The 25492-nt window shown below is 40.5% G+C and overlaps 1 protein-coding gene across 1 annotated transcript in view; it reads left to right on the top strand.

Moving 5' to 3' along the window:
• Window positions 1-25492, top strand: part of VWC2 (von Willebrand factor C domain containing 2) — a 122300-nt gene that overhangs the window by 25168 nt on the left and 71640 nt on the right. The window contains exon 2 of the mRNA XM_052639120.1: window positions 109-238. Coding sequence (XP_052495080.1) covers window positions 109-238 — 130 coding nt within the window. The remainder of the gene's footprint in view (window positions 1-108; window positions 239-25492) is intronic.

Genomic DNA, 25492 nt, shown 5'->3' with positions numbered 1-25492 from the left:
CCCAGGGGAGCCTCCTCAGCCTCAGTCCCTGTCCTCATGGGCTGGGGAAGTGTGTGAGGCTTCAGCACTGGGTGGAGACGCTGTCCCTGACCATGGCCTGTGTTGCAGGTGTCCCCGTGCGAGCGGTGCCGCTGCGAGGCCAGTGGGGAAGTGCTGTGCGCGGTGTCCGCGTGTCCACAGACCGAGTGCGTGGACCCCGTGTACGAGCCGGACCAGTGCTGCCCCATCTGCAAAAACGGTAGGTGCATGTGCGGTTGGCCCTGCGCGCCGCGATGACGCACGGGTTCCCGAGCGCTTTCCGTGGATGCAGGAAGAGAGGCACGATGGGATGCAGGACAGGATAAAGAACAGGATGCAGGATGGGACGCTTGTGAGTTTCGGTATTTGCATTCACGCCCTAGCCCGCGAGTCCTTGCCCTCTGGGCCCCGGGGAACCCACAGGAGCTGGGTTCCAGTACGGCCTGCCCTCTTATTGGTATCAGTCCCATGTTTTAAAGGTGTTTAAGTTCTTTGGAGGAAAATTCAATTTCCACTGTCGGGGCGAGTCGCTTACTTTAATTTAACTTTGTTTGTTCTTGCAAAGCAGTTTCTCTCTTTCCATCACAAATCAAACATGCCGGTTGGGCTCATTTACTTTTCATTACTAAGTGAATTAAACGTGGAACATCGTTGAATATTTTTCTTAAGCAAATTCGGCAGGAAGAGAAAGAAGCCTCTCTTTTTCCATCTGAGAGGTCAGGGGAAATCGGAAGCCGCCTGTGCTTTGTCAAAGAGAAATGGCAGGAGGGACGTGATTAGCCAGGGAGAGTGTCTCCTCAACCTGCAGGATGGAAACTGCTTTGTACCTGAGCTCTGAGCCTGTCTGGGCACCACTTATGGGGGTGTTAATGAGAGTGGGTTCTTCAGGAGGGGCTTGAAGGACTGTGACCCAGGTGGGTGGGTGGATGAAGCGCTTGGAAGAGAGTTGACTCTGGTCATGCGTGCGCATCTTCAGGTACAGGGCGTCCTGCCTTGGGAGGGAGTTGGGCCGCCTCTGTGTGGCCCCAAGGCCATGATGCAAGATGAGCCCAGAGCAGGGTGTCTCAGAAAGATGAAAGCAACTCCCTCATGACCAGAGTGTGTCAAAGAAGTGATGAGCTTACTTTTGAGGTCACCAGCTTGTCAGCTGTGGAGTTGCTGGACATCAAGCCGGGAGATGTGGGCCTTGTCAGTGGCAGACGGTTACCCGGGCTGTTACTAGTGTCTGAGGTCATTCTGAGATTCTGCCATCATGCCTATTGCTGTTGTGTGGCTGTGAGGTGCCACAGACACAATAATCTAAGAATCCAGATTTTTAGATTATTGAAAGAAGTCAATAGGAGAGAAGGTGACGTTTCTGTGGAAGCAGGATGTGGCAGCATCTCAATGGGCTGTGGAGTGAAGGGAGCCTGGAGAAGTGGGAGCTGGTAACTGTAGGTTTGGGACCAGGACCTTTGAGGTCCAGGCTGCAGTATGCTGCGCTTGGCGGCCTGGTTCTGCCTTTCCCGGAGTCAACAGTATTTAGTGAATAGCTCCAATACAAGTGGCTCAAATAGTTGGCGTCCTAAGTATCCAAGAGACTGTGTCTCACTTGTCAGTTATGATAAAAAACAAAGTTTTGGCCTTAGACGGTCAGGGAGTCCTCATCTCAATGTTTACAAAAGATAGGAAAACATGACTTGCATCCTTGAGGATTTTTTCAACCCCCAAACTTTATAAAAATTTCAAACCTACAGAATATTGATAAATAGCACAAGGAACAAAGATATACCCTTCACTATATATACCCATTGTTCAAATTTCCCTGTTTTGTTTGCTTTATGTCTTTTGATCTCTATCTTTGTCCCCATCTCTGTATATAACTCAATATTATCAATATTTTTGCTTAGTTGTTCTTTTCCATAAAATACACAGGATATCTTCTGTTTATACCACAATCAGCATGAAACCTACTGGGCAAAGTTCATGATTTTTTTGCAGTTCTTTTTGCCCTTAAGATATATCCCAGTTAGGGTATAGTGTTAGAAATTATTTGAATTAATTTTTTATCTTGTGTGGATATATTGAAATGTTATGAAGATTTAAAGTCACTTATTTCTGTTTGGTTCAGTTTTTATTATTAAGATATAATTTTATTTTTTTGATAAGCAAACAGTGTTCAAAAGTAAAATCTGTATAAATAAGGTCTGATCAGAGACTCACGGGATGTTTTAATATTATACTGATGTTTTGGGGGGAGAGTAGATGGTTGTTCTGAAATCAAACTTCTAAATGCTCTGCCTCTAACCTTGAGAGACAGCATAAGATGAAATAAGGCAGGATTTGGTGAGTATTATCTTAGAGACTCTTAGAAGGAGGACGAATATGTTTTTTAAAAGATAGATTAAGAAGGATTATTACAAAAGGATTTGTATTCAAAGGTTTGATCCATTATATAAAAAGAAAACAACTTTTTATTTTCAGAAATGGACCCATAAATAAATTTAAATGTGTCTAATCATGTAAGTTCTCTTTAAGTTTTGTTTCAACATATTCACTAGACATAATCTGGCTTTCATCTGTCTCTAGGTGTAGGGTATAGAATTTTGACCTTGACGGGGCAGATGGTGCTTGGAATTCTTAGTGAAAATTTTGCTTGAAAAATGAGAACAGTTTCTCCCAAATATCAAAGTCCTGTAATAGCTGGTTGAGATCAGTGAATAATTTATGGTGGTCTGTCCCTATAGCTGCACACGGAAATCAGTGTCTTCATAACAAAAGGTTACACATCTGACATGTTAGATTACAGGACATCAGAAGTGATGCCTTATATAAAATTACATGCTTGGATAGACTTAGCTTGGGTGGAACATGAAGGTTTTAACGCCTGATCTTGGGAAATCAGTCTTCACTTTCACAGTCTAATGTTTTAACCTGTGGCATTAACTAACTCCTCCCAACAGAAGCATAATAACAGTTCAGTTGCAAGCTGCCAAAATCACTTGCATCAAAGGTACAGAAGTTTGAAATCAAGAATGCCTGGAATATAAATAAATGATCACAAATTACATACAACCTAAAACATTCACGTTGTTGACTTGTATAGATCAATCTCCCAAGGATGTTCTCGGATAAAATGGTGGTTTGTGCGGGGCTGGTTTTCAGATTTTTTCTGCGATACAGTGAGTGTCGTGCTGGCTTCAGGATTCTGGGCTCTCTCTGGCACTCCTGCGCCTCAGAGGCAGCTCACATTCACACTCATGGCACGCGTTCCCTTCAAGCCGGCGACCAGAAGACTCCATCCTGCACGTGAACACGTTTTCTTACTTTGAGCACTCAGAGAAAGAAAGCTGGCAGGTGTAGGGCGTTGGCGTTGAAATGTGAGAGTCTTGTTGGGATTAACTCCGGTTCTCCAATGTGGAATGTTATACCTGAGGGGAAGTATGTACACCGAAAGCACAACTCACAGGGACTGTGTATCTCCCTGAAGTATTCAGTGCTACTCAATGTTAGTTATTTACAGCTTTATTTCCACTAGAGAATGAGGATGGCTATTTTTTAGAGAAAAAGGACAGTTTTTACGAAATTTTAAAGATAAATACAGAGATTTCACATTATTAGGAGCACTTTCTTGGAAAATACGTGAGAGGCACTAAGAATTAGACACAATTGGATTTTGTTTTTTCTCTTGTGTATTTCAGACAGCAGGATAAGATCATAATTAAACCGCATGTAGTGAGTTGCACAGCATCGAATGATGTGTGTGTGTGCGCAAGATATCCTTCTCATAAGGAAAGGACCATTCCCGCATGGCTTCAACAGTATACTTTTCTAAAATTTTTACCAAAGAAATAGTACCTATCTCATGTAAACACTTGGTCATTGCTTAAGATACTATAATTTTGTCCATAAAAAATAAAGGAAACTATGAGTATCAGAATTAATACTTGATTATACTGTTTCTTTTATAAAATTGGTATGTAAAAATCAGCTGTTATGTATAGATACCAGCAACAAACAAATAGAAATGAATTAAAAACTACTCTTTCAAATAACATCATACATATCAAATGATTAGAAGTAAACATAACAAACTTGGACAAGATTGCCACACTTAAAAATCTTAAAGTTTTATTGAGAGAAATTAAAGAAATCCTCAGTAAATGGAAGGATAGACAGTATAATAATCAGAAAACTCAGTAATGTAAAGATGTTGGCAGCCTCAAATTATTCTGTTAAATAAACAAAATCTATGTATTCAGCATAATGCCAATAAAAAATAAATACAATGACTTTTATGTGCAAATTACCAAGTTGGTTTTAAAATCTACATGGAAATACAGAAGTTAAAAGCTAGCCAGTGAAATACAGAAGAAGAATAACAGAGCTGTAAAATCTACACTATAAAAGTGATGAGCACACTGTGGTATTGTCTCAAAGATCAAAAAACTGGCAAATGGGAAAAGAATAGAGTCAGAAAAGACTCAGGCATAAAAGATCACCAGATGCATGATGACGCTGATCCTGTGGCTCAGGGGAGGGGGTGATCTTTCCAGTAAATGGTACTAGGTGAGTTGGACAGCAGCCTGGAGATAAAGGTATCTTGACTTCTTCCTCACATAGTACCAAAAATTCAATTCCAAATATATTACAGATTTAAATATGAAAGTTAATGCTTTCAGAGGAAAACAGAGAACATCTTTATAATTTTGATTCAGCAAAGTTAAATTTTAAAAGATTCTTAAAAGACTTATATGGAAAGAATTGATAAGTTGAATTTTATTAAAATTAAGAACCTCTATTCATCAAACAACACTATTACAGCAATGCAAAGCAGCCCACATGTTGGGGAAAATATGCAATACATATATCTGACAAATGAATAAGCCATTCTAACGCATCAAAACAGAGAGATGGAAAAGTAGGGATGAAGAGTAGAGAGAGAAAAATTTAAAGGAATTCCCACTCTGTGGACCTCAGTGTCCTTCTTCTAGTTCTACGAATCATACAAACAAGTTTTCTCACTGAGTTTTACATACTAGAATGTTGCTACTCACCACTATTTTCGTTAACACTCTGTAATAGGGTATGTTCTTGGTGCACAGAGTCACAAGAGAAAAGTAAACTGAATTTCCTATTTTAGTGACATTAAGCTAGTATTAATCTGGAGTAGATAATGATAAATTAAGACACATATTTTAATGCTTAGAAAAATCACTAAGAAAATCGACAAGGTGGTTGACCCTGGTGGTCCAGTGGCTGAGAATCCACCTGCCAATGCAGGGGACATGGGTTTGAGCCCTGACCTGGGAAGATTCCACATGGTGTGGGACAACACAGCCCACGTGCCACAACTACTGAGCCTGCGTGCTCCAGGGCCCGTGCTCCACGAGAGAAGCTACCACAATGAGAAGCTCCCATGCTGCAGCTTGAGAGTAGCCCCTGCTCACTGCAACTAGAGAAAGCCCATGTGCAGCAGTGAAGATGCAGCACAGTGAAAAACGAATGAATGAATTTTTAAAATGAGAATTATTATGGCCCTAGTACTAAAGCAAAGCAAGGACATCACACAGAAAACACAACTACAGATCAATTTTTTCTGTGATTATAGGTGGAAAACTCCTTAACAAAATATTGACAATCTGAATTCAGCACCATAAAAAGGATGATACAATATAACCATGTGAAATTTATCCCCAGCTTGCAAGGTAATATACGTATTATCAAAAAGATGAAGAATAAAAAATAATGACCTCAAAAATGAAGGAAAAGTCTTTGACAATATTCGTCACTCACTGATGATTAAAGCTCCCAACAAAATAGCAAAAGTGAAATGTCTCATCCTGATAAAGTCCAGCTAAGAATGCAAAGTAAAGTGTTAGTTGCCCAGTTGTGTCTGATTCTTTGAGACCCCATAGACTGTAGCCCACCAGGCTCCTCTGTCCGTGGAATTCTCCAGGCAAGAATACTGGAGTGGGTAGCCATTCCCTTCTCCAGGGGATCTTCCCAAGCCAGGGATCGAACCCAAGTCTCCTGCATTGTAGGCAGATTCTTTACCCTCTGAGCCACCAGAGAATAATCCATAGCCATAGGTAGCATTATGCATAATAGTGAAAGACTGGATGCTGTGTCAGTAAGATCAGGGAAAGGGCAAGATTATCCACTTTTGCCACTTGTATCCATTACTGTAGTGGATATTCTACATGATGGGGAAAAAAAGAAGAAAATAATGATAAAGCAAATTAAGGGGTCAAGTTGCCTTTGCTCTGACATGTCATGATTCTGCATTTGAAAAATTCCAAAGTATACACATGCACACACACAACAATTAGAACTAATGAAGAGTAACATCAGATTGATGTATAAAAAGTCTATTTTGGGGTAGCAAGCAGTGAACCACTAGTGACCACTAGGGACAGTAAAAATGAAACAGAAAATAGTTCCATTTGCAATAGCATCAAAAAGAATAGAAGACTAAGGAATTTAACAACAAATGTGCAAGATTTGTACACTGAAAGCTACACATTATTATGGAAAGAAAGGAGATATAAATAAATGGAGAGACATTTTATGAATAGAAGTCTCAATATCATCAAGATTGCAGTTCTTCCAAAATTGATCTATAAACTCAATGAAATTGTATACAAATCCCAGCATACTTTTTGAGTCAAAAATTGAAAAGCTGATCTTAAAATTCCTACGGAGCATAAAGGATAGACAAAACAATTTGGAAAATAACAAAACTGAAGAATTGGTGCTCTCCAATTTCAGAACATACTATAAAGTCTTAATAATCGAAAACTGTGATGTTGGTACAAGGACAGACATGCAGTAATGGAACAGAATTGAAAGTCTAGAAGTCCTGAATGTAAATCCTTACATATTTATTTTTCACCAACATACAAAAGCATTTTCCGTGGGGGAAAAAAATGAAAGTCTTTTCAACAAATGGGGCTGGGGCTATTACATACCCTTGTGTAAAAAGGGGAAAAAAATAACTTAAATCCTTGCTTAGATCACTCCACATACAAACATTAACTCAAAATGAATCACAGAATTAAATGTAAGGCTTTAAACTATGTAATTTTTATATAATAACAAATAAAACATCATCATGACCTTTAGTTGGGCAAAGAGTTCTTAGATTCAACACCAAAATCATAACTCATAAAAAGGGAAAAACTGATAAATTGAATGATATAGAAATGAGAAGTTTCCATATTTCAGAACATGATTACAAAAGTGAAAATATAAGCTACAGACAGTGAGAAAATGTTTACAAATTATATATCTGATAAAAGTCTTTCGTTCAGTATGTATAAAGAACTCATATAACACAGTAACATAAACAACCCAATAAAAATTGAGCAGAGTATTTGAACAGATAGTTCAGCAAAGAAGATAAACACATGTAAATAAATAAGCACATAAAAATATTCTCAACCTCCTTAGTCCTTAGGGAAATAAAAATTAAAGTCACGGTGAGATACCAGTGTACCCCGCTAGAATGGTTTTGATAATAATAATAAAGACAATACCAGGCCTTGGCAAAGATGTGGAAGATGTGGAGAGACTAGACTCAGCACCTAGAACACATTGCTGGTGGGAATAGTCCATACACTTTGGAAAACAGCTTGGCATTTTCTTAAAAAGTGAAGCAAGTTAATTCCTTGGCAGTCCAGTGGTTAGCACTCAGAGCTTTCACTGCCAGGGCCCAGGTTCAATCCCTGGTCAGGGGACCAAGATCCCATAGGCCTCATGATGTGGCCGAAAGAAAAGGAAAAAAAAAAAAGAGAAAACGTACCATCTGCCCTAGCAATTCCATCCTGGAATTCAATCCCAGAAAACTAAACGTATGTCTATGCAAAGGTGTTAGATGAATATTCATGACAGGATTATCCTTCATGGCTGAAAAAATGAAAATAATCCAAATGTCCAGCAGTAGTGAATGGATAAATAGCATGATTTTATTTCCATGCAGTAGAATATTCAGTTCAGTCTCTCAGTCATGTCTGACTCTTTGCGACCCCATGGACTGAAGCACGCCAGGCCTCCTTGTCCATCACCAACTCCTGGAGTCTATTCAAACTCCTGTTGATTGAATCGGTGATGCCACCTAACCATCTTATCCTATGTCATCCCCTTCTCCCACCTTCAATCTTTCCCAGTCAGGGTCTATTAAAAGAAATCAGGGACTTCCCTGGGTGTCCAGTGGTGAAGACTTTGCCTTCCCATGCAGGGGCTGCTGGTTTGATCCTTGGTATGGGAGCTAAGATGCCACATGCCTTGTGGCCCCAAAACCAAAATATAAAACAGGAGGCAAATTGTAATGAATTCAATACAGACTTTAAAATGGCCAACATTAAAAAAACAAACTTAAAAAAAGAAATCTGCAAACAATGCATGCTACAAAGTGGTTGTACCTCAAAAACATCCTGAATGAAAGAAGCGAGTTGCAGAGACCACATATTGTATGATTCTACTTATTTGAAATGTGTAGAGAAGACAGAATTTTTACAGGGAGAAAGCCCCTGGGATCAGACAGGGGATTAACCACATACGGGTGTGTGGGAATTTACTGAGGTGATGGAAAGTTTATTAATTGGGTTGGTTACTAAGATCATTAAATTGTATGCTTGCATTGAGTGAGTTTTATAGTATTTCAAATATGCCTCAATAAAACTGCTAGAAATATAGACAGATCTCTTTAAAAGATGGCCCAGTGCAGTTTTTGTAATTTCCTTTGGCTGATTTCTAAGGCCAGCCTTGAGTACACAGCCTTTCATCTTTCCTTAAGCTTTTCAAACCTGTGCTGGTGCCTTAGCTGAGACCCTCCTAAGTATATACTGTTATGCACCTTGAGGGGCTTGGAGGTTGTAAAAAGTTGCAGACACACAAGCCCATAAAGGTTTGTGGCTTTTGCTAGACTTTATGGGCTCTGGGGCCCCATACCTGATGTAGATGTGCAAACCTCCTGTTCTCTACCCTTCACTTACAGTGTGGACACCTCTCTCCCTCCTTCAGTGCCTATTCCCCATGCCATTCTAGACTCTTCTTGCTGATCCAGCTTCCTAGGACATGGGGCTGCAGATCCCCTGAGAATGGAGGTTGCTGGCTGCCTCCTGATCTCATGCAAATATTGTGCTCTTTGGAGATTCCCGACCCCAGAATACAGTGTTCACCCCATTCAGGCCTGGTGAGCATCACCTGCAAGGCTTGTTATAACACACACTCACTGATCCCTCCCACTCTGCACAGTTCTGGATCCAGCTGGTCTGGGGCCAGAGAGGGCCTCCCTGGTGGCTCAGACAGTAAAGAATCCACCTGCAATGCAGGAGACAGAGGTTTGATCCCTGGGTTGGGAAGATCCCCTGGAGGAGGGAATGGCACCGCACTCCAGTATTCTTTCTTGGAGAATCCCATGGACAGAGGAGCCTGGTGGGCTACAGTTCTTGAGGTTGCAAAGAATTGGAAATGACTGAGCAACTAAGCACAAGAATGGGGCCAAAGAGTTTGCATTTTTAGTATGTGCCTCCCTGGGCGCTTCTGGTGCTCTTGGTCTGGGGCCATCGTTGAAAAACTGTTGCTTTGAGGTACTCACCTTCTCACTCTGATTTTTCCTCCCAAATTTAAGAAAAGAAGCATACTGTGAAGCTGTGCAACTTTAGGCATGAATGAGATCTTTTTGAGGTTGTGAAGCATTTTGTTGTTTTTCTAGAGATTTCAGAGTTTATAGGAATATGTAACATGTAATCTTATTTTCCTTTTTATACTGTTTGTGGGGTACTCACAGCAAGAATACCCGAATGAGTTGCCATTGCCTCTTCCAGTGGGCCACAGTTTGTCAGAACTCGACATTATGACCCTTCTTTCTGTCTTGGGTGCCCTGCACGACATGGCTCTAGGCTTCATTGAGTTATGAGAGCCCCTTTACCATGACAAGGCTGTGATCCGTGAAAGGGATCAAACCAGTCCATCCTCAAGGAAATCAACCCTGAATATTCATTGGAAGGACTGATGTTAAAGCTGAAGCTCTAATACTTTGGCCTCCTGATGTGAACAGCCAATTCATTGAAAAGGACTCTGATGCCAGGAAAGACTGAGGGCAGGAAGAGAAGGGGGCAGCAGAGGATGAGATGGTTGGATGGTTTAGTACAAATCCCTGCTCTCCAACACCCTGTGTTTCAACAGCTCATTGTTAGAGTCAGCTGCAGAGATGACTATAAGTTTTCTAGTAGCTGAAGCAGAAAAGAAAGTCCTGATAAATATTACCTACAAAAAGAAATGCCCCAGAGAAAATTACTTCCTGCTGAACAATTTTCCTAAAAATGATACATAATTAAATATTTTTCTCACTCCAATTTATAGTCTCTTAGGACATAGAATTGTTTACTATTCTTATTTTTTTATATTAAACAAAAAACTAAAATGAAGACAGTTTAAATCTGATCACAGTGATTTAGTAACTTGCTGATATGAGGCATGTGGTATATTTTCCCCTGGTTTGGTGTGCTTTTGTTTTTCAATTTTATTGAAGTATAGATGATTTACAATGTTGTTTGAAGTTCTGTACACCAAAGTGACTCAGGTATACAGATATATATTTTTTTCATTGTGGTTTGTCATAGGATATTGAATATAGTCCCCTGTGCTATACAGTAGGATCTTGTTGTTCATCCATCCTGTGTATATTAGCTTACATCTCCTAATCCCAAACTCCCAATCTTTCCCTCTCCCCTGCAACTCCTTGGCAACAAGTCTTTTCCATATGTCTATGAGTCTGTTTTTATTTTGTAGATATGTTGATTTGTGTCATATTTTAGACTCCACATATAAGTAATATCATGTGATATTTATCTTTCTCTCTCTGACTTACTTTACTTAGTAAGATCATCTCTAGCTCCATTCATGTTGCTGCAAATGGCATTTTAAAATATTTTTTAATGATTCGGTATTTGTGTATTTCACAAAATTTTTACAAAATTGGTTTATGTCCAATGGTTAACATCCATCACCATACAGTTACAGATTTTTTTCTTTTGATGAGAACTTTTAAAATCTAACCTCAGCAACTTTAATGTACACAACACAGTATTAAGTAAAATCACCATCCTGTATGTTATATCCCTATGACTTTTTAAATTTCCAGCTCAAAGTTTATACTTTTTAACTCCCTTCTCAGTATTTTTAATGTAAAAACGTTATTCACCTCCTTGTTAGCATTTCCCAAGAGCTCAACTCCAAAGTGCTGGCATATTTCTATTCCATGTGTTGACTTACACTTTGGTTTTGTGGGAGCAATGATTCAGAGGCTATTCCATGAATCCTCACAAAACCCAATGGGCACCCATATTTATGTTTTAGAGAAGCATTCACCTGCCCCACAGTGTTCCTCATCCTTCCTGAACTAAGATCAGCTCTGGGTTAGCTAAGGTCCACGCCACATCAGGGTCCTCAGTGTCCTAAGCGCAGATGGCTCTCAGATCTCTTCACTTCTGACACGTTAGACCAAGAGAAGAGAGGGGTCGGGTTTGACCTCTTGAGTTCAGGAGCTTAATTTGCTTCCCATCTCCTCGGGAGATCTTTGAGTCATCAGCTCCTCATTGGAAATTTGTGGATAGCTTAAAATGACACTTTTGTTTGCAAACATTGGGCATAATCTCAGTTTTTAAGAGACTGCCACCAAGTCGCTGTTGCCTGATTATCACAATGAAGTGCTTTTCTGAGTGAAGTGCATGTTGAAACTTCTGGGCAGAAAGTGCACGACTCTGGCTTTATTTGCGTGTTTCCTAGAGTCCAGCCACATCTGACCTTAGATTTCAGACAGTGCTAGGACTCAGGTCACAGACCAGCCTCCGCAAGGCTCGGCCACTTTATACCATGCTCTGTGAACTTGCAGAGGACCAGGCCTGGAGCCTCTTCCTAGTCCCCCATCCTTATAAAGACGTGAGCACAAATGACCTCACTCAGAAAACCTTCTCTAACCTGCTTCCCAAAGGAGGTTAATTCCCCTGTGGGGTCCTTCTCACAGGCCAGAGCTTGAATCACATTGTCTTCTTATGTAGGAAAGGTGGAGACAGGTAATTAAAACTGTTCTTTTGTTGAATATTTGACTCTTTTTTTTTTCAGACTTTTGTAGAGGAGTTTGTGTGTGTGTGTGCATATTTATTGCTTTTATAAAACATGGAGGCACTTATTATATATTTTCCATCACATGCAAGGATGAGTCTGGTTCCTGCCCTTAATGAGTTCATCAACTAGAGGGGAAGTGGTCTGTAAATATTGTGTCTGCTGCTTTCCTTGAATGATGATGAAAATGGTAAGGAAAGTAGGGGAAAAACTGCAGGAAAAATCGCCAAGTGTACAGCCTCTGTTTGCTTTGAATTATTTCTTTAGGATAACTTCCCAGGAGTGAGATGATTAGGCCAAAGCCTTGGAACATTTTTATCACTCTGATAATATCGCCATGTTGTTTTATAGGAGGTCGTATACAATGTGAAACCTCTGGTTCTGTGATAAAATTGTTAGCCTTGTATTAATTTAATTTATAGAAAACAGTGTCCATGGTTTGAATATTAAGCCCCAAAACTTGACAATAGCTTGATGATATTTTTTGTTTCAATGTGTTCTACTCTTCCACATTCTTAACAAAATAACTTTAAAGAGAAGGTTGAGTGGTTCTTGATGGTTGAAAGTCATTGATGTGGAATCCAATTTTGGGGGACTTCCCTGGTGCCCCAGTGGTTAAGAATTTGCCTTGCAATGCAGGGGACTAGGGTTCGATCCCTGGTCTGGGAACTGCAATCCTATCTGCTGAGGGGCAACTAAGCCAGTGTGCTGCAACTAAGTAAAATAAATAAATAAATATTTTAAAAAATCATATTAAAAGACAGTTATTGGACTGGCCTGGAATACAGTGAAGTCTTCAGAATAAGAATTTGATCAAGTAACCTCATTTCTCTGTAATCCTTCCTGGAAAATGAGCATATTAAATGTAGCTACATCTGTGGATGGTTTTTTGACAGTTAAGTAAGGAGGTGGGTTTAGATGAGTTTCATTCATCCAATCAGCAGATACTGTTGGGTCCTCTGCTGTGTGCCAGGAGGTAAGATGGCAAATGGAGAAGATCACAGGAGGGGACCAGGGTGATCTTGCTGGGGGGAGGAGGCTGTGATGGGGACAGGCAGGACTGCAGTCCTGGGGGGCTATGGAGGGGTGAAGATGCCCCTTTGTGTGGGCTGGGATAGTCCCACAGGCCTGCAAGAGGAGGCACGGCTGGGTCCTGAGAGGCGGGGGCAAGGGGATGGCACAGACCAGCTCTCGAATGACCATTAGGCCATGTTAGGGGGTCAGATTTTATCCCGAGGTAGCAAGGCACCAGAGAAGTGCCTGGAGGGTGGGAGAGGCGCATTTGCATTTGAACAGAAGCAGTTATTCTGCTGGCGGTGCTAGGGTGCTCGGAAGGGAAGGTTGAAGGTTCTATTGGAAGAAAGACCATGATTCACAGATACTCTGTCCAGCGTGTGCAGCTGTCAACTTAGACTAAAGCTGGAGAAGCATCATGGAAAACCCTGGCTTTGGACCTGGACGCATGAATCTCCAGCTGAACCCCTGTCCACTGATGGGACTTGCTTATTGTCTTCACCTACTTAGGATGAAGGATGCTTATCCCTAGGTACCCACCAGACTTGTCATGAGGATTAAATGCAAAGTGCCTGCTGCCCAGTCAAGCCTCAGAGCCATTTTCTCCCATCCTTGGCCTCCTAGGGGCTCCATTTAAAATTGTGCTTCTTATCAAATAGATAATCAACAAGGACCTCCTGTAGAACACAGAGAATTCTACTCAATACTCTGTAATAACCTATATGGGAAAAGAATCTGAGAAAACTAGAAATGTGTATATGTACATATAACTAAATCACTTTGCTCTTCTATCCCTGAAGCTAACACAACACTGTAAATCAACTATATTCCAATTAAAAAATAGTTTTTAAAATACTTAAAAAAATGTTGTGCTTCCTAAAAATTCCACATGTTTTTCTTTCACCAGTTTATCTTTTAAGGAAATCCTAAATTCGTACCACAAATGCTGTGGCAGCTTGTCCAGCCTCAGCCAGGAGTGAGGACCGCAGCTGTAAAAGAGGTCGCATTTCCAGCTGTATTTCACAAGCAAGATTATTTGTCCTCTGTAAGATTATCCATACATACTCCCTCGCCATCATTCATCTGTTAAAAGCCACTTGGTCATTAATACAGTTGTCTCACATTATCTCCAGCCTATGTCCTCAGCAAAAGGGAAATCAATTGTCACAAGATACAATAAAGCCATTCATCCAAGGCAGGCAGGTACCTTCACCCCATCCACAGCTTGATCAATAGTGCCATTACCAGAGGTAACTTGAATTGCTTTCAGAACCCTTCCATGGGATGTGTTCTGGTAGAAATGAGCTGTCAGTGGCCGACAGTTTGAGACAAATGGCCCCACGGACAGCTCACCCAATCTGTCTCCATCTCGAAGAGAACAAGCCAATGAATATTCTCCTCAAAGACCTTCAATGGGTATGTCCATGAGATGTCAAATATCCTCTTTGATGATCAGCAGACACATTCTGCTCTTACACTAACAGCAAAACCCAAAGCTCTTATTTGTCTTTCAGAAAGATAAACTCCAGGTATAAAAGAGCCCATTACCCTGGGAGGTACCCATAAACCACTGGTTCTGAAAATTGCATCTCATCTTTTCTCAGACAAATGCCTTCACTTAAGAGCAGTTACAATTTGGTAATCCTGACAGCTGTGAACTGAATTTATCTTTAATCACACATTCACTGAGTGCCTATGGGAAGCACGTCAGCCATCACTGAGTAAAGCTTTATTGTGGGGAGAGAGACATCAGCATTCGTCAGGAGCACTCACATGTTTTAGGTAATAGGAGAGGTAGGCCTCTGAGTAGACTGTCTAGATTTTAACCTATGTGATGCCCTGATCCTCATAACACAGGGTAAAAATGCAGTAGTTTGAACAATGCTTTGGTCGCCTGAGGATGTGCGGTCCCGGTGGGTACCAAAGAACACTTTAAAGTTCATCCCTCAAGAGCGCCAGACGCTGGTACACCTGCATCCAGGTCCTTGGAGGGGACTGACTAAAGATGGCTGGACTTGGAAAGAGTGCAGACAGTGATGCAATGCCCAGCACTCTCTTCTGACCATTAGAACTATTCCTCAGCAGTTTTCAGAGGCCAAGGAGCCCAATTCAGAGATTAATAAATACTTTCCAAATTGGACCAGATGACTTGAAGAGCCCTTCAATGCTAAAACTTTATTATTATTTGACACTATGTATATTCTGACACTATATATTTAGTGTCTCACAATAATAATAACTCTATTATTCTTTGACGCTAATGCAAACCTGTCCCAGGCAGCCTTACTCAACAATCCACTTTGGGGACATGGAAGGAACAAGATTCCTTTCTTTGGTTAATTCAGATGTTTGCTTGTTTTTTTTTTCCCATCTTCATTATATCAGTAAGTCATTCCATAAATTAACAAGATAAAAGTTAAAACACTTCCTCTTTGAATACCTGAAGAGAGAAGATCCTATATCACCTTCCCCTAAAGTGAGTGGAAAGATGTATAAAATCCAGGTAGGGGTACTGGAGCCCCCCCAGGGGCCTAGAGCTGGCAGCAGGGTTGCTGGCTCCGGGTTCCCCCACCCTGTTGTACTGCATGTCTGGACCTCACTTTCATTTATGTCAAAGGGGATAAACAAAATGGGGGAGAATATATATGAAGTTGCCTTTATAAATTTTATATGTATATAATGCTCATTTGCTCAGTTGAGTCTGACTCTTGGCAACCAGCCCCATGGACTGTAGTCCACCAGCCTCTTCTGTCCATGGGATTTCCTGGGGAAGAATACTGGAATGGGTTGCCATTTCTTCCTCCAGGGGATCTTTCCAACCCAGGGATCAAACCTGCATCTCTTATGTCTCCTGCATTGCCAGGCATGTTCTTTACCACTAGCATCACTTGGGAAGCCATGTGTATATATATTTATGTATGTATGTATATATGTATACTAAAGACGGTGGACTAAAGATGGTGGACTTCCTGTGCACTCATCTTCTCCGGCGAGAACACTAAAATCGTATAGTCAAAGCTTTGGTTTTTCCAGTAGTCATGTATGGATGTGAAAACTGGACCATAAAGAAGGCTGAGCACCGAAGAATTGATGCTTTTGAACAATGGTGTTGGAGAAGACTCTTGAGAGTCCTTTGGACTACAAGGAGATCCAACCAGTCAATCCCAAAGGAAATCAAACCTGCATATTCATTAGAAAGACTGATACTGAAACCGGAGCTCCAATACTTTGGCCACCTGATGCAAAGAGCCAACTCATTAGAAAAGACCCTGATGCTGGGAATGACTGAAGGCAGGAGGAGAAGGGGACGACAGAGGACGAGATGGTTGGATGGTGTCACTGACTCAATTGACATGAGTTTGAGCAAGCTCCAGGAGATGGTGAAGGACAAGGAAGCCTGGGGTGCTATAGTCCATGAGGGCACAAAGAGTTGGACGTGACTGCACGACTGAATAACAATAAAAAATATATAAACTTAAAAGGAGGGCTATGTCTTAGGAAATAAGTGATTAATATTTTCAAAAGTATAATACATTTCCCCCTAAAAGTCCCAAATTCAGTTATCTCCCACTATTTAGATTTTTTAAAGCCCCTCACCACCTCTTGGAGAGGCCCAGCACACAGCCCCTGGCTTTCCCGCAGGCCCGGCCTGTTTGGGCGGACCCTGCCCAGAGCTTCGCCCGTATCACTAACCTGCTCTGCCGCGGTTGCTTCCTCCACCTGGAGTACGTCAGAACACTCTGGAACAGACCCATTTTCCAGGGCCAGTGCCCACGTCTGTGTCCTCTATGACACACGCTTCTCACCTTCCTTCACAGAGAACCCTGCGGCCCCCGGACATTGGCTCCTCCAGGAGTGATGCCTCGCTGGCTGGTTCCTTCCTGTGCAGCCGTGAACGGCCCCAAGGCCAGGGAATTGCTTGCTTTATTGTCCATTCTTAGCTGTTGAGAATAAAATGTTGATTACAGTATTTTTTTAATATGTTTCCAGGATCTTATTTCCTTCTACATAAGACCAGTCTCCCTGCCCTGACTTTGAAAGAGTGAGCATACCAAGCTCCCGAAACCCTGGAAGGAAATTTTGTCTTTTCTTCAGCTCTGGTAAATACCTTCCTGACCCTCAGCCCCACTGGCTCTCCGGGCACTGACCCATCTTGAGTGCCAGGAACATCTCACACCAACTGCTTCAAACCCCAGGCTCCAGGAAATCATGATCACCAAGGCCGCCTGCTGTTCATTATGTAAGATACAGCATCGAAATAATGAAGATGTAAGACTGTTCCCTCTGGCCCCTGAGTAATGAAAAGCCTCCAGGAAGGGCTCATTCATTAAGATTTTATAAGCCGGGGTGGGGTGGGGGTGGGAATAAAAGGATATTTGTTTTAAGGAAAGCTATTTTCATCCAGTCTGGTCTTACTTTGGAGGAAATTTGGAGAGAATGTAAATTTATTTAAAAAAGAAAAATGAAATCCAGTGCCCTCCAAGTGGTCTTTTACCTGTGGGGGAAATGCTTAACTAGTAACATTTTCTTCACAAATTCTAATCAAACACACAAGAACCTGGTTTTTGTTCTGTGTTCTGATGGCATGTTCATATACTGGGGATGCAAAGAAAAGCTGAAATTGGCTCTTCTTCCCCATCATTTAAACTTACAGTGATTTACAATACCTCACTAAATGGGCAAAAATTCAAAATTTCAAAAAAATTTTTTGAAATTGCTAAAAAGATGAAAAAGACCAGTTCTACCCCCAAGGGATTCTCCAGGCAGAGGAACCTAGTGGGTTACAGTCCATGGGGTTGCAAAGAGTAGGACATGACTGAAGTAACTTAGCACACGCACGCTCCCCAAGGGAGCAGTAGTCTGGCAGGATGGGACTCCCTGAGAAGGTGATTGGACGGGAATGAGCACCTGAGCCTTGCCCCCATACTCTCCTGACTCCTCCACCCTTGTCATGCAAGTCTGAATAATGCTTCACTGTTTAGCAAATAGGGCTTCCCTGACAACTCAACTGGTAAAGAATTTGCCTGCAATGCAGGAGACCCTGGTTTGATTTGGGTTGGGAAGATCCCCTGGAGAACGGATAGGCTACCCACTTCAATATTCTTGGTCTTCCCTTGTGGCTCAGCCAGTTATTAATGATTTTCTTAGCATCAGGCTTAAAATGTTTTAAAGGAATGCAATTAGGAAGAAAGTGAACATTTAAAAAACCTTCAATATTGATTTTCTGTTTCTCAAAGCTATTGGTGATGAACTTGCAATTTGCACAAACTTTGTCTAGTCATTTTGGAGGGTTGTAGTAAACTCACTGAACACATAGGAATAAACTAGAAAACATCCATCTATTTAAGAAGCATCAGCATCTAGTTCATAAGTTGGTAGTCATTTTAAGAAGACCGTCTAAAGACAGTGATTTAACAGGCATGACAGTAGAAGGCATGACAAAGCTATCATTCTCTGAGCTGTGAGTTCTCACTGAGAGTCACTTCATCCATCCGGATTAACTTTACTCCTTTTCAATCACAGCATTTCATGTATTTGTACAGAAAGTAAAACAACAGCTGTCAATAAGTTGTCTCCAACAGAAACAGAAAAACAGTAAAAAAGTTAAATAATATCAGTGTTATATCAGTATTTCATGTGCTTCAGATAGATCAATTTGGCTATTTTCATAAACAGAGTCAACTGACTTTTTTACAATTCAGTTTCAGGAATCAGGGCCAAGCTTTTGGAAATTAATTTCATCAAAGACAAAACATCTAGTGCAATTGCTAATTCTATTTTAGGTGCATTTTGAGAAGTCTGATGTTGAAAGTAACATTATTTTTAACTTCTCCTATGAATTCAATTTTGCAGAAAAGAGCATCATTATAAAAACATGGCCTACCTAACTTAAGGAATCAGTTGGGTAGATTTGAAGTTGATTGTGTTACATATATTATTCATAATTGTATCCCAACAAATTGATATGCTAGAAATAACTACAGAAGCTATAATTGTCAAAATTATTAAATAATTTTCTAAGCATGTCATTTTGTGAATAAAAACTCAGCTTGGCAATAGCGCTTCTTTTGCCAGCTGGATTTTTTTCTTTAGAAATTTTTGAACCTGGGAAGAACCACTGTGAAATCAAGCTAAGTGCTTGAAAACAATTTTTGACTTATTTTTGTAGATGAATTCTCTGTATTTTGGCTGCATGTTTCTTTCGAAATCAACTGGAGATCCTTAATCAGTATTCAACAAGTAGAAAAAAATCTGCTTTTGAAGTCTGAAAAAATTACCATTGTTGCAACAAAACCTGTGAACCAGACAGTGCTGAGATGTCTCCAGAGCAACTGAGCCAAGCATACAGTGGGCCCCCACGTATGTTTAAGATTTAATTTTCAAATTTTCTTAGTGTGTTTTCGGCTATATCAGTTTGTGGGTAGAATGTTTGGATTGAGCTTATATGTTTTGCTGGATCTCTAGATATTCTGTACTGAGAAACCCCATGACTTTTCTAACATCTGAATTCAGTGAGCACTCAAAAAAAAAATCATAAACAAAGATGATTTAATTGATGATTTTTGTCTTCAAACCTATTTAATAAGGAAAGTTCCTATACAGTGTTGTAAAGATGTAACCTGTGAAAATATTTGGCATATCTGTGAAAGTAGCAGTTAAAAAGGAAGATGTCTCCCATTTAACATAAAATGTCACTGGAAAAAAAAATTCCAGATAATTTGATGAAATATTTAAAATGATAGGCAACTTAAAAAGATCTCCCAAATTAAGATTATATAGTTAAGAAATTGAATAGATTTCATGAACTATACCAAAAGTAATTACTCCTAGTGTAGGGGAGGAAAAAATTTTCTTGATTCTCTTAGGGTTCATGGCTGTGTCTGAAAAGAAAACCAACAAAGACAGATTCAAAAGAGAAAATTATACAGACTGTATTAAAATTTGACACATATATGGGAGCCTTCACAAGAGAGTTAAAGATCCGATGAAGTGATCAAGGAGGAGGCTCTTCTACCTTTGGACAAATAAGCCATACATTTTTGAAGAGTTGACAAGACAGAGTTTGGGGCTAAGTGTAGTAAATGATAAATTAAGTAGGAAGATAAGGGTGGCTTTAACAAGTTTGTATAGATTTTTCTTCATGGTTCAGTCAGTTTTGCTTCATCATATATAAATTATGTAGTGTTTTTACTTTAGTTTTAATGGGTGGGTTTTTTTTTTGTCTTTGTTTTGTTTAGCATTTTTAAGTTGCATATAAGAAAAGGCCTCTTTTTGGCTCTGCAGTTCCATTCGCAGCTCTCATCCCTAACCCCCTAACCCATACACTCTGTTCCCAAGCAACTGCCGACCAGCTTTCTGTTGTGATGGTGTTTTTAAGTTGCCTTTTGTAGAATTTCATGTGACTGCAGTCAGAGAGATGGATCTCTGTCAGGCTTCTTTCATCTATCATGTTCTGAGATCCATCGACACTATTGTTGCATGTATCCGTCACGTTCTTTTTCTTGTTGGGTATCATTCCACCATACAAACACACCATATCCTATTATATTTAATTGGATGGATATGCCATCTTATTATATTCCATTATAGGGTCTCACCACATTTTATTATACTCCTTTGTAGGGATATACCACATTTTATTATATTCCGTTGTATGTATAAACTACATCTTACTGAATTACATTGTACAAATACACTATGTTTCTTATGTTCTGTTGTATGGATACACCACATATTTGTTGCATTCCATTTATGAGTATACCACAATTTATCAGTATACCACTTGATGGACTTTTGAGTTGTTTCTCATCTCTGACAAATACCAATAATGTTGATATTATCATTGACATATAAGCCTTTGTGCAGAAATGTGATAACTTGGATAGATTCCTAGGAATTGAAACTTCTAAGTGTGAGTGTATGCACAAGTTTAACTTTGTCAGAAACTGCCCAACAGTTTTCCAAAGTGACTTTTCCATTTTGCTTTCCTTTCAATAAATATGAGTGCTCCATTCTGTTTCATAATTAGATGATACTGGGGTCCCTGAATGGAAGAACACAACAGAAAGATATTGGAATGATGAAAGGCAGAACTCTTTGTCACTTACCACTCCAAAGGGGCTGCCTCCAAGGATAGGGTGACAGGAACCTGGGGAAACTTATACATGGAGATGGCCTGCAGGTTTTGGATGGCCAGATGTTCAAGCTGGACTTAGAAAAGGTAGAGGAACCAGAGCTCAAATTGCCAATGTCCTCTGGATCATCCAAAAAGCAAGAGAGTTCCAGAATAACATCTACTTCTGCTTTATTGACTACACCAAAGCTTTTGACTGTGTGGATCATGACAAACTGTGGAAAATTCTTAAAGAGATGGGAATACCAGACCACCTGACCTGCCTGCTGAGAAATCTGTATGCAAGTCAAGAAACAACAGTTAGAACTGCACATGGAACAACAGACTGGTTCCAAATCAGGATGAGAGTACGTCAAGGCTATATATTGTCACCCTGCTTATTTAACTTATATACAGAGTACATCATGAGAAATGCTGGAATGGATGAAGCACAAGCTGGAATGAACATTGCTGGGAGAAATATCAATAACCTCAGATATGCAGATGACACCACCCTTATGGCAGAAGGCCAAGAAGAACTAAAGAGCCTCACTGATGAAAATGAAAGAGGAGAGTGAAAAAGTTGGCTTAAAACTCAACATTCAAAAAACTAAGAGCATAGTCTCTGGTCCCATTTCTTCATGGCAAATAGATGGGGAAACAATGGAAACAGTGAGAGACTATTGTTTTGGGTTCCAAAATCACTGCAGATGGTGACTGCAGCCATGAAATTAAAAGATGCTTGCTCCTTGGAAGAAAAGTTGTGACCAACCTAGACAGCATATTAAAAAGCAGAGACATTACTTTGCCAACAAAGCTATGATTTCTCCAGTAGTCATGTATGGATGTGAGAGTTAAAGCTGAGCGCCAAAGAATTGATGCTTTTGAACAGTGGTGTTGGAAAAGACTCTTGAGAGTCCCTTGGACTGCAAGGAGATCAAACCAGTCAATCCTAAAGGAAATCAGTCCTGAATATTCATTGGAAGGACTGATGCTGAAGCTGAAACTCCAATACTTTGGCCACCTGATGGGAAGAACTGACTCATTTGAAAAGACCCTGCTTGATGCTGGGAAAGATTGAAGGTGGGAGGAGAAGGGGACGGCAGAGGATGAGATGGTTGGATGTCATCACCGAACCGACTCCATCGACATGAGTTTGAGTAAGCTCTGGGAGTCGGTGATGGACAGGGAAGCTTGGCGTGCTGCAGTCCATGGGGTCGCAAAGAGTCAGACATGACTGAGCGACTGAACTAAGCTGGCCTACAGGTGGAGCTACTTGGCTTCCTAGCATTTGGGGATTTTGAATAATTCAGTGGTCTGCATAAGAAGAGGCCATTCCTGCGTGTGAAGTGTTGGGGCAGGTAGAACATGTGTATTCTAACTTTGGAGTGTCAGAGCCTGAGAAGGGAAGGAGTTAGGATGGGAGCTTAGTTACTGCAAGGGAGGGTACTTGAGAGATTTCAGCCCCAACTTCAGAACAGGGTCAACACAACCCTTGTCACACACCATATTACACCATTACCTCCACAGACTTATCAGCGTTCGGTTTGGCGGTGTTTACTTTTAGAAATTCTGGTAGTTCTAATAGAGATAAATTTGCTTTTTCCTTTTGACTACTGAGCATCTTTTCATGTAATCAGTTACCATTTGTACAGCTCATTTTGTAAAGACTCTTTTCAAATTTGGCTCAATTTTTATAGAGTTGTTTGATCCTTATTATTGACTTAAAGAGATTAATACAAATCTTTTGATATATGGTGAATATTTCTCTTAGTCATTAGATTACATTTTCATTCTCTTAACGGCATCTTTCAAAGAACAGAGGTACTTAATTTTGGTGGCAGTTTAATTTTAGTGGCATCTACTGTATCAGGGAAGGAACACAGCCCCACCTATCAACAGAAAATGGGGTTGAAGATTTACTGAACATGTCCCCACTCATCAGAGCAAGACCCAGGTTCCACCACATCCATTCCCTCCCATCAGGAAGCTTCCACAAGCCTCTTATCCTCATCCATCAGAGGGCAGACAGAGTGAAAACCACAATCACAGGAAACTAACCAAACTGATCACATGGACCACAGCCTTGTCTAACTCAATGAAACTGTGAGCCATGCCATGTAGGGCCACCTGAGATGGAAGGGTCATAGTAGAGAGTTCTGACAAAACATGGTCCACTGGAGAAGGGAATGGCAAACCACTTCAGTGTTCTTGCCTTAAGAACCCTGTGAACAGTATGAAAAGGCAAAACGAGATGACAGTGAAAGATGAACTCCCCACATTGATAAGTGCCCAATATGCTACTGGAGAAGAGTGGAGAAATAGCTCCAGAAAGAATGAAGAGGCTGAGCCAAAGCAGAAACAAGGCCCAGTTGTAGATGTGACTGGTGGTGGAAGTAAAGTCAAATGCTGTAAAAAACAACATTACATGAATCAAGGTAAGTTGGAAGTGGTCAAATAGGAAGTGGCAAGAGCAAACATTGACATTTGAGGGATTAGTGAACTAAAATGGACGGAATGGGTGAATGTAATTTAGATGACCATTATATCTACTACTGTGGCAAGAATCCCTTAGAAGAAATGGAGTAGCCCTCACAGTCAACAAAAGAGTCTTAAATGCAATAGTTGAATGCAATTGCAAAAATGACGGCATGATCTCTGCTCGTTTCCAAGGCAAACCATTCAATATCACAGTAATTCAAGTGTATGTTCCAACCACTAATGCCGAAAAAGCTGAAGTCAAATGGTTCTATGAAGACGTGCAAGACCTTCTAAAACTAACACAAACAAAAAGATGTCCTTTTCATCTTAGAGGACAGGAATGCAAAAGTAGGAAGTCAAAAGATACCCAGAGTAACAGGCAAGTTTGGCCTTGGAGTACAAAATGAAGCAGGGCAAAGGCTAACAGAGTTTGGCCAAGAGAACACACTGGTCATAGCAAATGCCCACTTCAAACAGCACAAGAGACGACTCTAGACTTGGACTTCACCAAATGGCAATACAGAAGTCATATTGATTATATTCTTTGGAGCATAACATGGAGAAGCTCTATACAGTCAGCAAAAACAAGACCAGGAACTGACTGTGGCTCAGATCATGAACTCTTGCAAAATTCAGACTTCAGTTGAAGAAAGAAGGAGAAACCACTAGACCGTTCAGGTATGACCTAAATCACATCTCTTACGATTACATAGTGGAAGTGACAAATAGATTCAAGGGATTGGATCTGATAGACAGAGTGCCTGAAGAACTATGGACGGAGGTTCATGACACTGTACAGGAGGCAGTGATCAAAATCATCCCCAAGAAAAAGAAATGGCAAAAAGTCAAACTGGTTGCCTGAGGAGGTCTTTAAAAAGCTGAGAAAAGAGAAGTGAAAGGCAGGGGAGAAAAGGAAAGATACATGCATCTGAATGCAGAGTTCCAAATAATAACAAGGAGAGGTAAGAAAGCGTTCCTAAGTGATCAATGCAAAGAAATAGAGGAAAACAATAGAATGGGAAAAACTAGAGATCTCTTTAAGAAAATTAGAGATACCAAGGGAACATTTCATGCAAAGATGGGAACAATAAGGACAGAAATGGTATGGACCTCACAGAAGCAGAAGATATTGAGACGAGGTGGCAAGAATACACAGAAGAACTGTACAAAAAAGATCTTAATGACCTAGTTAACTACGATGGTGTGATAACTCACCTAGAGCCAGACATCCTGGAATGTGAAGTCAAGGGGGCTTTAGGAAGCATCACTATGAACAAAGCTAGTGGAGGTGATGGAATTCCAGCTGAGAAACTTCAAATCCTAAAAGATGATGCTGTGAAAGTGCTGCACTCAATACACCAGCAAATTTAGAAAGCTCAGCAGTGGCAACAAGACTGGAAAATGTCAAATTTCATCCCAATCCCAAAGAAAGGCAATGCCAGAAAATGTTCAAACTACCTCACAATTGCACCCTTCTCACAGACTAGGAAATTAATGCTCAAAATTCTCCAAGCAATGTTTCAACAGTACATGAATGAAGAAATTCCAGATGTTCAAGCTGGATTTAGAAAAGGCAGAGGAACTAGGGATCAAATTGCCAGCATCTGCTGCGTCATAGAAAAAGCAAGAGAAGTCCAGAAAAGCATCTACTTCTTTATTGATAACACCAAAGCCTTTTACTGTGTGGATCACAACAAACTGTCGAATATTCTTAAAGAGACAGGAATACCAGACCACCTTCCCTGCCTCCTGAGAAAT

The sequence above is a fragment of the Budorcas taxicolor genome, chromosome 4 (assembly GCF_023091745.1).
Source record: "Budorcas taxicolor isolate Tak-1 chromosome 4, Takin1.1, whole genome shotgun sequence".
Lineage (NCBI taxonomy): Eukaryota > Metazoa > Chordata > Mammalia > Artiodactyla > Bovidae > Budorcas > Budorcas taxicolor.
This window is presented reverse-complemented; position numbering and strand designations above follow the sequence as displayed.